General features: G+C 33.9%; 1 protein-coding gene across 1 annotated transcript; it reads right to left on the bottom strand.

Moving 5' to 3' along the window:
- Nucleotides 1–3,243: 3,243 nt before the first annotated feature.
- Nucleotides 3,244–7,773, bottom strand: LOC117103828. The gene is made up of 3 exons (XM_033244456.1): nucleotides 7,412–7,773; nucleotides 5,702–6,840; nucleotides 3,244–4,346 (listed from the first exon to the last, which is right to left on the bottom strand). Exons 1-3 carry the CDS (start codon nucleotides 7,569–7,571, stop codon nucleotides 3,954–3,956), a joined length of 1,692 nt encoding a protein of 563 aa, XP_033100347.1. The 5' UTR covers nucleotides 7,572–7,773; the 3' UTR covers nucleotides 3,244–3,953.
- Between the last annotated feature and the right edge of the window lie 4,606 nt (nucleotides 7,774–12,379).

Raw genomic sequence — 12,379 nt, forward strand, 5'->3', positions numbered from 1 at the left:
TAGGATAGTAAATAGCAAATATCAAATACAAAAAAGTACAGACCATTTGCAGAACCCACAAAAGATCACAATTAAAACTTTCTTTCAATTTTCCTCACCTACTTAGTCCTACATCGTTATGGTTCTGTAGGCCTATGATAATGTATTCTACCATTTGCATTCAATTCTAGAAAATAACATTCGTGATTATGATACATGCATGTGTCAACACTCTGGTTTTCACCGGGGGACTCCCGTCTGTGACCTGACTCCTGGTCATTTTTTTCTTACTTTTTCACATGCTCTCCCGGTTTACAAAGAAAATCACATAGGCGTACTTAATATATCAATTTGTCTTTTTTGCAATAAAATCCTACGAAAAAAACCTCAATATATACGTTATTTTCAATATTTTTTCTCGGCGAGAGCATCGCCTCTCCGTGAGTAGTGCAGTCTGTCTGAAATCGTAGCTGGACCAGACCTTCGTTGAATATTGGACATAAAGTTACAGCTGCCAATTGAAAACGCATTTTATGATAAGTATATTGAATCCAGATTTCGTATCTTGTACTGAAAAGACCAGCAAATGAGAAATTGATCCATAGCCTACACAAGATATGTGATTCAATCAAACACACAAGTTAAATTTTTTTTTTTAATTGTTATTGGAATACACATCATAAGAATCATGAGCCCTTAAAATACATTAAATAGCTAAAGCTTCCAGGGGGTGATCCCTCCTGAAATAGTATCCCCGGTTAAAAAAATTAATTAATTAATTAATTAAAAAAATAGAAATAGGAAAAGAAAACTCAGTGTGTCTAACATTACTTACAGTATCTCATTCAATTTGAAAATTATAATTGCTGCAACACTACGTAGGGCCTACAAAAAATAGAGTGACGACAACTACTGATTAAGCTTTCCCCATAGAAGTATATGCACCAAATGCAAGCCTCATGCATTTGAATTAGTAATGACATAATCAATAGCATACTTCTAACAAATAAATTATTGAAACCTAAAAAGTCCTTTTGAGATTTGCTCACTATTTCCCCCGGTCATTGGATCAAACATAAAACATACACTCGGCTTCTTTTAGAGTACTATTCCAAAATGTTGCAGCTATTAATAAGACAATATAATAATTTTATACAAAATGAATGATAATCAACAATAATATAGTAACTATGATAATTTTATTAATTTGTAAAACTTAGCGTCATAATAATAAATAAAGATTTATACAATTTAATATTGAGTACCATGCGCCATAAATGTGATAAGTGAAATTTTGGATTAAGACATTTTAAAATATAAAAAAATTATTACAATTAGGTAGTATTCATAAAAGTGTAAAATATTGTGAATACTGGTATGTTTAAGACTAATAAACAGTAATAATATAATAATTATAGTAATACTAATAATAATAATAATAATAGATATTAATAATAATAATAAATAATAATAATAATATAAATAATAATAAAATGTAATAGTAAAAATAATAATAAATATCATTGTATGAAATTTAATTTCGTAATATTTTTAAGATTATTTAAACAATTATAGTAATACTAATAATAATAATAGATATTAATAATAATAAATAATAACAATATAAATAATAATAAAATGTAATAGTAATAATAATAATAAATATCATTGTATGAAATTTAATTTCGTAATATTTTTAAGATTATTTAAATATTAAAAATAAATCTCGTTTCTTGTCCATTACTTTTTTACTGCATTTGATTGTCCATTAACCAAAACATACTGATTATACAATTACCTGTACTTTAATTGTATAGTCAATATGTTATGGTTATGTAGGACCATAAATTGTAATAGCCTATTACAGTTTAAAATATTTGCGTGTCATTATGTACAAATTTTTGATTGTCAGAATTTTCATTTTAGTTGAACTACATTTTTATTCTCTTGGTGGCGCAGTTCACCAAATCAACTGAGCCATTGTGGCTTTCTTTCGATTGAATTGAATATCAAATGTATGTGCAAATCTATGAGAAATCATATTTGTAATAAGAGCATACAAAATACACAAATAAGAGCTTTTGAACCCGACTGGTGGATTATGCGCAGGTTAATCGTAGCAGTGTCTATGAATCAAAGTTGACATCTGCCTCTATAAATGGTTGGTTTTCATTAATTTGTTTACACCTACAACAGTACGTTGTTGGTGAATGTACGTAATTGTTCGTTTGTAAAAGTACGTTGCTTGTGAATGCCCGACCACAACCACTTTTTTCTCGTCGGGGAAAGCAGCCCCCCCCCCCGTCTTGGACCACTGACGTCACCTAACAGAGGGGAAGTGAATGCAATATGAGTAAGAGGAGTCATCTCAGGGAAGAGCTCTGAATTGGGTGTTTCTCTCTTACCTCTACCACCTTCATTTATTTAAGTTGATATTGGATTGACTATTACTATTTAGCATAGTCATTCTCTTTGATACGTTTTACAAAACAATTTCTTCATCAAAAAATAGAGGGGGTGTACGGCCCTTACGCCCTTCTAAATCCGTCACTACATAACATCTTTACACTTATTGGTGTAATATGCAGGATACCTCCTATTGTAGAGGGTACAGATGAGAGTTTTTTTGATTGGCGACCGGGTAGGTGAACTGAGCAGTTTAATCATGTTTCCCTGATATTAAATGAAGCTGTTTGTCGGAAATGAGCAGTATTGACGAATGAACTTCAACTATATATCATTATACTGAATAGATATAATAATATTGTATGCAGGGTAAATCATAGACCGTGGTATAACCAGAAAAGAGGGTACCTGGAATAACCCGTTATAAAACTGCATCCAAATTAATTGACCAGGATAATATGCCTATTGCAAATATGATGTGCATATCATGCTTAAACTTACTAATTAATTATCTTTATGAGCATGGGTGTAATACTGCATCTATACCAGGGTTTCGAGTAAGATAATGCGATTCGAATTACTAATACAATGCTCTAATTTTGCTGCCTCCAACGTTAAAAATAGTATTTTTGCGAGTTTGTTCTTTGTTGGCCGAGTTCGTTGATGGCCGGTTTTGTTGGGCGAGATTGTCATGGAAAACTGTCCTTTGTTGGCCTGTGGCGGCTGTGAAATTTGCATGATGAATCTGTCTGTTGATGACCAGTAGTAATTTGTTGGACGGAAATGTCTAAATGGGGAAGTGTTATTTGCTCTCTATACAGAGAGTGACATTGTTATTTAACAGAGGATGAAACAAAATCAGTAAATCACTATTCTGGACGAATTATATTAATAGGCCTATATGCTAGTTTGAGTTATAATCTATAACACGGTGGAAAATTACTGAAGCTAAAAGTACTTGGTTAATGTTGATTGGATGAGGAGATGGCGTAACTTTTTTCTGTCAATGACACGACAGTAGGAACATATTCAGTGATATTTTCGTTTTTGATGATCCAAAAACCAACCAACCAACCGGTCATAACTTTTAATTATTCAAATAATCTAAAAAATATACATGCCTAAACCCATTGGGCTGGAATGGTGTGGCATATATTAATATAAACCAGGAAGGAACTTTCAGTTTATTTTTTGTTCCGTTTTCCAACTTAATTAAAATGTTTAAATTAATAACCTTTACAACCATTATCTTTAAAATCATAGCAATAATTACATTCCTTATCTAAAGTCCTCTGCTGAATTAATACTAAATTGACCTCCAAATTAGGGTAAAGCACTCTCAAAATCTATACCGTATCCCTTGGAATAATTATAAACACCAAATATTCGAACTGCAGTAGGCCGGATATCGTGCATAGTTTCAGTAATCTATAAATACATTGTAGGCTCATCTAAACAATAACAAAATAGCATGTTTGTTAGTTGTTGGACTGGAGTGAACTTCACGACCTTAAGTTTGGAAAGTCTGACCACAATACCGAGCTAAAGCGTACCTATCTATGCATGTCCTAATTATTGTTATTTGCGTTTATTTCGACTGTAAAACTTTGCTTCCTTTTTGACAGGATTATCCCTTTCATATGGATGGTTGTTGTCCCAATAAGTCTCTCTTTTGTCGAGCCGTCATTCAATACCACCTTAAACACAATAGAGTTCAAAGTATTGATATTAGAGAAACGAAATTTCTCCATAAATCTGATTGTCCAGCCCTCATTTTTACGTCGTGAGTACGCCCTCTGGACTCTTTCTGGCATCACGACGAGATGTACGCGCACGTTAGTTTTGCCTGTTCCCTTGTCCAATGGTGGTAACCCATGTACAGACTTCAGAATGACATATAATCTAGAAGAATCAGCTCTATAGTCGAAATCCACATTGAGTGTTAATTTTGACTGATCACTCTACAACAGAAAAAGTCATGATACAGTATATAAATTAAATACAAAAAATCTGAACGATTGTATCAGAGAGTTTATCTTCAAGATAAAGAGTTTACCAAATACACCCTTTTACACATAGCTGAATAAGAGACTTTTCGTTGAAGAGCTATGTTTGCTACGATTATAACACCATGTCCCAATATTCGAGCGCTGTTATAGTATCTATTTATAACATAAACAAAAGGATAAATAATAATAACAACAGTACTCGAATAGAAACATAAGCCTACATATCAAACACAAATGTGCATACATGTTTATTAGACATATATGATGTATCTTCACCATTACCTACAACCTGTAAACATTTTCATTTTGGAAACAGTAAATAATAAATAATAATAACCTATGATCAAAGTACCATTTGCAATAAATATCTTACTTTTAGTAATCTTTATTGATAAATAATAATAATAATAATTATTATTATTATTATTATTATTATTATTATTATTATTATAATACTTATAATGGTCACATTATTAAGAAGACACAACAATAATTGTTACTTAACCAATATCCTGAGAAAAACAAAGTAATGGAAAAATAATACTTAAAACATAAAAAAAGTTCGATGAATACATTTTTAATAAAGTTATGACAAAAATGCAACTTCTGGGTAATGTGCACGGAGTGGTTTGAAAATGCGGATATAGGTCTTATTCTTCACAATACGTCTATTGGGTTTTATTATGATAATAAACAGCTACGGTAGTGAACCAAAGAACAATGCTTATAAAAATACATTTTGATTGTCCTGCAAAGCTAATTCATGTCATACAGGATCTATATGCCTCCAAGTTATGTCTCTGTGTTTTGTTCTGATCATTGTGTTTTGTCAACAGCTTTCTTTTCAAGTGATACAGTTAGCATCACCTCGACTTTTGTACCGCCAAGTTCCATCTCCGTATTTTGTTCTGTTCACTGTTATTCGTTAAATAGCATTCTTTACGTCACATGTGTAATAAAAAGTCGGTGTATTAACAGACAGTGCTCGTAAAAATGCATTTCGCTAGTCCCACGTGCGTACTGTGTACCGCAAATGCTAGAATAAGCGCCGCGGTGCTTTTAAAATTTTTTGAGGCTTAGCGGAAAGAGTTTTACCCAGATGTATAACGATTGCTTTCAACTCGGCTGAGATTACTTTGGCCCGTCGGATCAACTCTAAAAATAATTTGGCCCTTCAAACAAATTAATTAAGAACAAGATAGGCCTATACTGTATAGGACTATATATAAATTTGTTAATAACATTGTATTATTATTATTATTAATGTTGTTTGTTATTATTATTCAAAAGATGGAAAAGACACTGACCTGATTACTAGACGTACTCCATCTATCATTATTCTGTGTTGAAGTCATTCCGAAATTTTGTTTTTTGATTGTCCTCATAAGTCGCTCTTCGCTTCTATCGCGTCTAGGTGTGATTGTGATGGGCTCTATTTTACCCGATGAAATTGTCTTTTTAACTGGTTCTGCTACAAATGAAAGTCTATACCTCGTTACTGAGCCTGGTCCTTTCATGTTAGCGTCCCCAGATGAATATGACTTATCTGTCAAATTCTCTGCACTTGCATATTTCCTCTCATTTCCTTTACCAGAGAAGTCCCGTCTTCTCAGCATAGGTTCTCTCATTATATTCTGCTCACTCCAGTACCTATTTAGAGTACCATTTTGGCTTCCATTTAATGGAAGATTTGTTGTTGAATAATGCATCCTCTTGAGTCCACATTGAGTATCCATTTCAGTGCCATAATATTCCACTGGTGATCTTATTCCTCTTTGATACCGATTCAATACAATGTCATTTTCACTCGGTCTGACCATAGAAGAAGTAGTCCTCCATGGACGGACGAAACTTCCATCACGTGACGACCTCTCATATCCACTAGTGGTGGCGATGCTATGAGGTCTACCGAATTCGCTGTTGACGCTACTGAGGTTAAATTCATCCATTTCAGAGCTCTGAGGTGAATGCATTGTTGCAAGACGTTCTTTCTCACCATAGTGTATTGACCAAAACCCTGTATCGACTGCGACACTCACATTACTTTGAGTGTCTGATTCTGATTCCCCACCGTCGTATCCGTTTGTATTAGGTCTTGCGCGCTTCACTGGTTCATCTTTAGACTTCTTATCACTCCGTTTTAATAAGCTCGATATTTCTCTTCCAATCTTGTCTAGCAGACCAATGGTCTTCTTTTCGTCTGCAGATTTACCATTTTGCTGACCATCGTTTTTTGCGTTCATTACATCCATCACTTCCCTAGAGTACAGATTGATTTGCGAGAATGCATCGGAATCGTAGGGAGATTCATTGGTCTGGGAGTTCGACTGGTAACCAGTTGACAATGACGATATTGGTATTCTTTCTTTGCTGCTACTACTACTAGTAGACCTACTAGGCTGACCAAAAGCATTCTCCTCATTTTCTTCTTCCATGTTGTTCTTTTCTAAAAAAAAAAAAAAAATAGAGAATATAGAAAGTTTACTATCAATAGGCCTTAAAACAATTTTACTTATTTATTACATCTACACATACATTATCTCTTAGAGTTTTTATATTAGTGAGATTCGTTCAGCTCATTGATACCACAGTGGTGTAGGCAACAATGGAACGGTTGTCTTGTCATGTTGATTCCAGCTCACTACCTAACAATAATGGCGACGGTAAGCCTGTCTGATATTTTCAGTAAAGAAATAGTGATCTATATAATATTTTGTTTACTTTCCTTCATATCCAACAGCAAGATACACTCGCCACTTACAGACAGACAGGAATTGAACCTAGAAGCCTGGAATTAGAAGGCTATTTAACTCCACTCCACTTTAGTAAGAACAAGTTTATCATTAGGCTTCTCAGGTGGGTCCCAAACATGCACAAGGTTCTCTTTGCAAACGTGTGAGCCTAACTGCATTTCATGAAAAAGACATAGGCCTATTAATATCTACATCAAGCCATTGCCAATGGTAAATCTCAAAGTTGTTTGGTACAAAAGTTTTGAATAATATAGGGCTACATACCGTCCCAAGGCGAATATGGCGGATCATCTTTATCATTATCCTCAGATTTATCTTGCGGATGCTTCTTCCCTTTAAACACCCTCTTCTTCAGCATTTGATCAGTTGGCATTCCGAGTAGCATGGCTGAATCGCGACAATTTTTATAGCAAAGAAGACTCATTTTGGTGTCTACTCGTAGGCCAGTCTGACGAAGTGAATCAAGGAATTTGGCTTAAAATCTTTTAAGTGTTTTTTTTTATAATGCTATGACTATTGCGCAGAACGAACACAATTAGTTGGGAATGTGATTGTATTTTGTGATTTGAAGGTGTATCACTTGAAAGCTGGACACGGGCCATAAAGCATGCGACTCAATTCAATGCAGAGCTATTGATTGATGTCAGATGGAAGTGTAAACTAGGCCCATTCTAATATTATAATGTCATTAGATACGGTAGTAGAGACATTTAAAAGTGTCGCTTTCAGGCTGGTTTTGCACTTTGTTAAATCCCTCCAAAAACAATCAAACACATGCATTTCGAAATGACAATCATTCAGATTAGTGACTACGATTCTAGCAAGCAGCTCGAATTGAGTACTCTGAAAATAAAAAGTGTACTAGGCTTATTCATATATTAATTAATAGGCCTATATATATACACGCACAAATATATATATATGTATATATATTATATATATATTATATATAATATAAATATATATATTATATATATATATATATTTATATTATATATATATAGTTTGGATTTTTGCTTGTACAGTTTTGTCATCTTTTTAGTTGTTATTGTATATTCTTGATGTATTTTTTGCTTGTGGTCTAGTGTTAAATTCATTCTTGATGTTTTTGTCCTGTCAAAGAAAATAATTTTCATGAGACTTATATTTTAAACTCATGACGAATAAAGTGATCTATGTCTATGTCTATGTCTATGTCTATATAATTTATATATATTTTTTTTATTGTTTTGCATTATGTGGCCGTTTGCTGTTTTTATGGGTTTTCCCCATTTGCCTTTTAAAATTTATATTATTATTAAAGAACCTCTATTGAGATCGAGCGGGCAGCCATGATGAACGGTAGAGATTGCATCTTTAGATCCCCGATCTTGTTCACAAATTCACGGACTAGTGCTGTCTGTAAGAATTTCGTAGGACGCGTTAAGAATGACAAAATATTCTCTGTATCTACTGGAACCGAGCCGCATAGCTTGTGTTCCACTATTTGCATTTACACCTTGGCTGTGTATATATATTGCCTTGGTTTGGCTCCGTAATCATTCCAGTACTGTTATATAATGTTACTGTTACGTATCATTTAAAATTCTGGTCCGGAGGAATGGTCAACACTTGGCTATAGTAATGTTAGAATTTATCAAATATGTTGATTGTCATTACCTGGTAGTATTAGTAGTAACGAGAACCATATTAGAGGGCTGAAATTGAAAATGTTAGAATTGGATGTGTTGGATATTTTAAATATTTCTATTTCATTTCAACTACGGTACATCCAACAGCGTTATCGCCCATTACATAATCTTTTAATACATACTATTTCTCACAAGTAAAACATCCACATTAGAAGTCTTATAAAGAGGCTTTTATCATGCAAGTGACAGGTCACTGAAGATGAGAATAAGTTTTGTTATAAAGTAATGATAGTTTTGTGTGTTACGATGGCTAGCATGTGCATCTATGCCTATCCAATTTTCCCATAGGCCTATATTTGCCCATCGTATTCCTGGAAGTTCTTTTCAACTCGGCGGAATGTATTGTTTTAAAATCCATTACTTTCCTGACATTGTATTTTCGTCCCTTCGTAACTTAAGTCATAATTTTCTAGTATTCCCAGTAAGTCGTGAAGGTAACTCTGGTGAGGAGGGATGATGATGACGAAGGGAGGGAGAAAGAAAGACGTGAGGAATGATATCGGATTGACGGTGATTATGTACCTGGTTTTTTTTTCTTGACTAGCTGTAACCTTTACATTAATTTTTTAACCGTTTATTTGTTTTGTTTCATTAAGTCTGCTTGATTTCTTTGGGTTTTTTATATTTATTTATTTGTATAAACTACACACTTTATGCTCTATATTGAGGTTCACCGCTCTAATTTTATAAAATTGTATTTTATTCTTAATCACAATCTTATTGTAGTTTAAGTTCCATTCTGTAGGTTGTGGCTTCCTGCTGTTGAATCAGAATTTTAATAAAATAAATAAATAAGCGCCACGCCCGAAACGCACCGAAGCCTGATGAAAAAAAAATTTCATATGCACGTGGCAATTATTCTGACCATTTACAGCAAGAAACACACGTGAATACGGGCATAAAACATCAATCAATTAACTTCCAATTTGTATGTATTTTAAGAGCATATTAAGCTGATATCACGATGATAAACCTAGAACTCAACTAATTCCTCCATGGTTCAATGGTGTACCCAATTTGGGAAATTTTTGAACAATTTTTTCGACAATTAGGGCTGCATTTTGACTTTACAAACCAGGTACCCCTATTTGGTTTTAAAATCCATCCGTCATTAATGTGTTACTTATTTTAATAAAACATTATATTTGGTCTGCTAATTATAGAAAGCTTCCTTTATTGAACATTTGCTGATCTTTTAAATTACTTGTGACTATTTTCTCTTGGACAAACATATATTTATTATACGAACTTTTTAATAACCCACTGCAATAATAGAATATATACGCCTCATTCAATATTTACCATTTTACTCATAAAAAGGCAGTTCGTTCTGTTTGTTTTTTTTTTGTTTTTTTTTTTGTTGTTTTTTTTGTTTGAATTGGTATTACTTAAGTTAAAAAAATGTGTATACCACGCTCCTTGTTATATCCTTCATGACACTGTCAAAATAGTTAATGTTAACATGATCTTACTAACGAATGATTATCATGATTTTTAGGTAGGCCTATATGTGATTCTCACAATTATGTAGGCCTTTAATGGAGTATAAGTCATTCAATTGTCAACATTGTCAGCAACCACTATAACAAGTTCACGGGGTCGCGATAGAAACAACAATTGCCACTTTATAACCCATCATATAATGATCCAATCATTCAACAGTATGGACAAATAATTTACATTGCATTACTAGTAGTAGGCCTACTACCATTATTAATTTCGATACCGATCATTTCTATATCGTTTCAAATTTTCAGTGCGGTAGGTATGGACACCATGGACACTAATTCAAGTCAAGATCCATTAGTTTTTAAAAACTCTAACTCTAGAATCGTTTTCACCATGATTATTATTATTCTTAATATTGTTTTAATTATTCTATATCTTGGCCTATACCTCTATCATTTGTATTATTTTGTATTCCTTTTTATTTTTATTTTTTTCTTTAGCTAATTCTTTAACTTGTTAGTTAATCTATTTATTTTCCTATGTTTCTTGTTTTATGTAGGCCTATTGAGTGTCCCTCTGATCAGCTCTGGTTGGACCGCCCTTACAAAATATTGTTGAAATAAATTAATAAAATATGTGAGAAACTGCTATTATGCCGATTAATAAGACATGCGCCAGATGAATGGAATCTCAAACATCAACCTGAATTGAACACATTAAATAACATCAGCATTTTTTTTTAGCATAGCGTGTTTCTAAGCGAACGGAATAGGTACGGTGTCATGTCCATGTCGTATTGAATAGTTCCTGCTATGATGTCAGCGGGGGCATCTCCTTGTTATGAATTACGCCTAGGACGCAATTTACAATCAATATTGACACGATTTAAAGCAATGTTTTATATTTTGACTTTCTATGTGTCAAAAAGCTGGTGGCACTGTATAACAGGATAGGCACTCTTCAGTACGTATAAGCTCTGATCAGGCATTTGTGAGTAAGTTTAAGCAAAGAGTATATAATTGCAAAAAGTCCCACTGCCCTGATTTTGTAAGCACGCAATGGAACGTTTAAAAAAAGTACTGCCACGAGATAGGGGCGCCCTATTAGAATTCAAATAGAGTTCGCGCGCTCGAAACTCGTCTTTTAAGGACATGCCCCTTTGTGGCAGTAGGCCTACTTTTTGAAATAGGATTAGGTTTTAAAGAAACCAGTAGAGTACCGTAGGGCCTTTTGCAGCTCTATACTCTTTTTTAGGCTATATTCAACATAGGATACACTCATTTTCTACGTGCTCGCAACTCTTCCGGAGCGTAAATGAAACTTACGATACAATCATATTTACGCGCTCGCAACTCTTCCGGAGCGTCAATCAAAACTTAACAACTGGCCAATAAGAATAGGGCCTGGATTACGGACTTTCCCCACAATCAAATGTGTTGTACCACAAACGCACGTGTTACGTACGCTTACGCAATATCCAAAAGGGCGGGGCTTAGCAGATTTGTCCATTACGACTCCGAGGGGAAATGGGACAGCTTCTTTTAAAAGGAAAACACGATGCACATTGTATTTATTTAAAAGTATGCTAGGTCGCATGGTCTGCATGTCGAACTAATTAGGAGAAATACAAACAGTCGATTGCCTCTGTAACTACAAACACTCCTAAAATTCCAATTTGACAATTTGGCCCGCGTGCATTCTGTTTTTTCCCATACAGTTTCGGTAGAGAGGGCACTATTAAAGATCATTTAGGTGAACTGATAATATGAATAATGCATGCATGATTGACACTTTTTCTCGCGAGTCGCGAAAGTGGTGTGTTGTTCGCTGCATGTGGAATATGAAAGCTACGGCGTTGTTAGGGCATGGGGGAGTTAGTTTAGAAACTAAACTAATTCCTCCATTTGGTAGTTGGTCGAGAGGAAATTGTATACAGTCGATACAGAGTAATTGACTATTACTGTAACTACAATATCCCTATGCCTAGGCAGTGTTTACGTACAACATGGTCTTTGAAAGTATAAAAAGGCAGCGTTGAATTTCTGGTCGATTATTTGAGTAGTGTAAAGTATAGCAATAATTAACTGCTATA

Source organism: Anneissia japonica, unplaced genomic scaffold (assembly GCF_011630105.1).
Source record: "Anneissia japonica isolate Jap-2015-1 unplaced genomic scaffold, ASM1163010v1 scaffold232_len381862_cov165, whole genome shotgun sequence".
Taxonomy (NCBI): Eukaryota; Metazoa; Echinodermata; class Crinoidea; order Comatulida; family Comatulidae; genus Anneissia; species Anneissia japonica.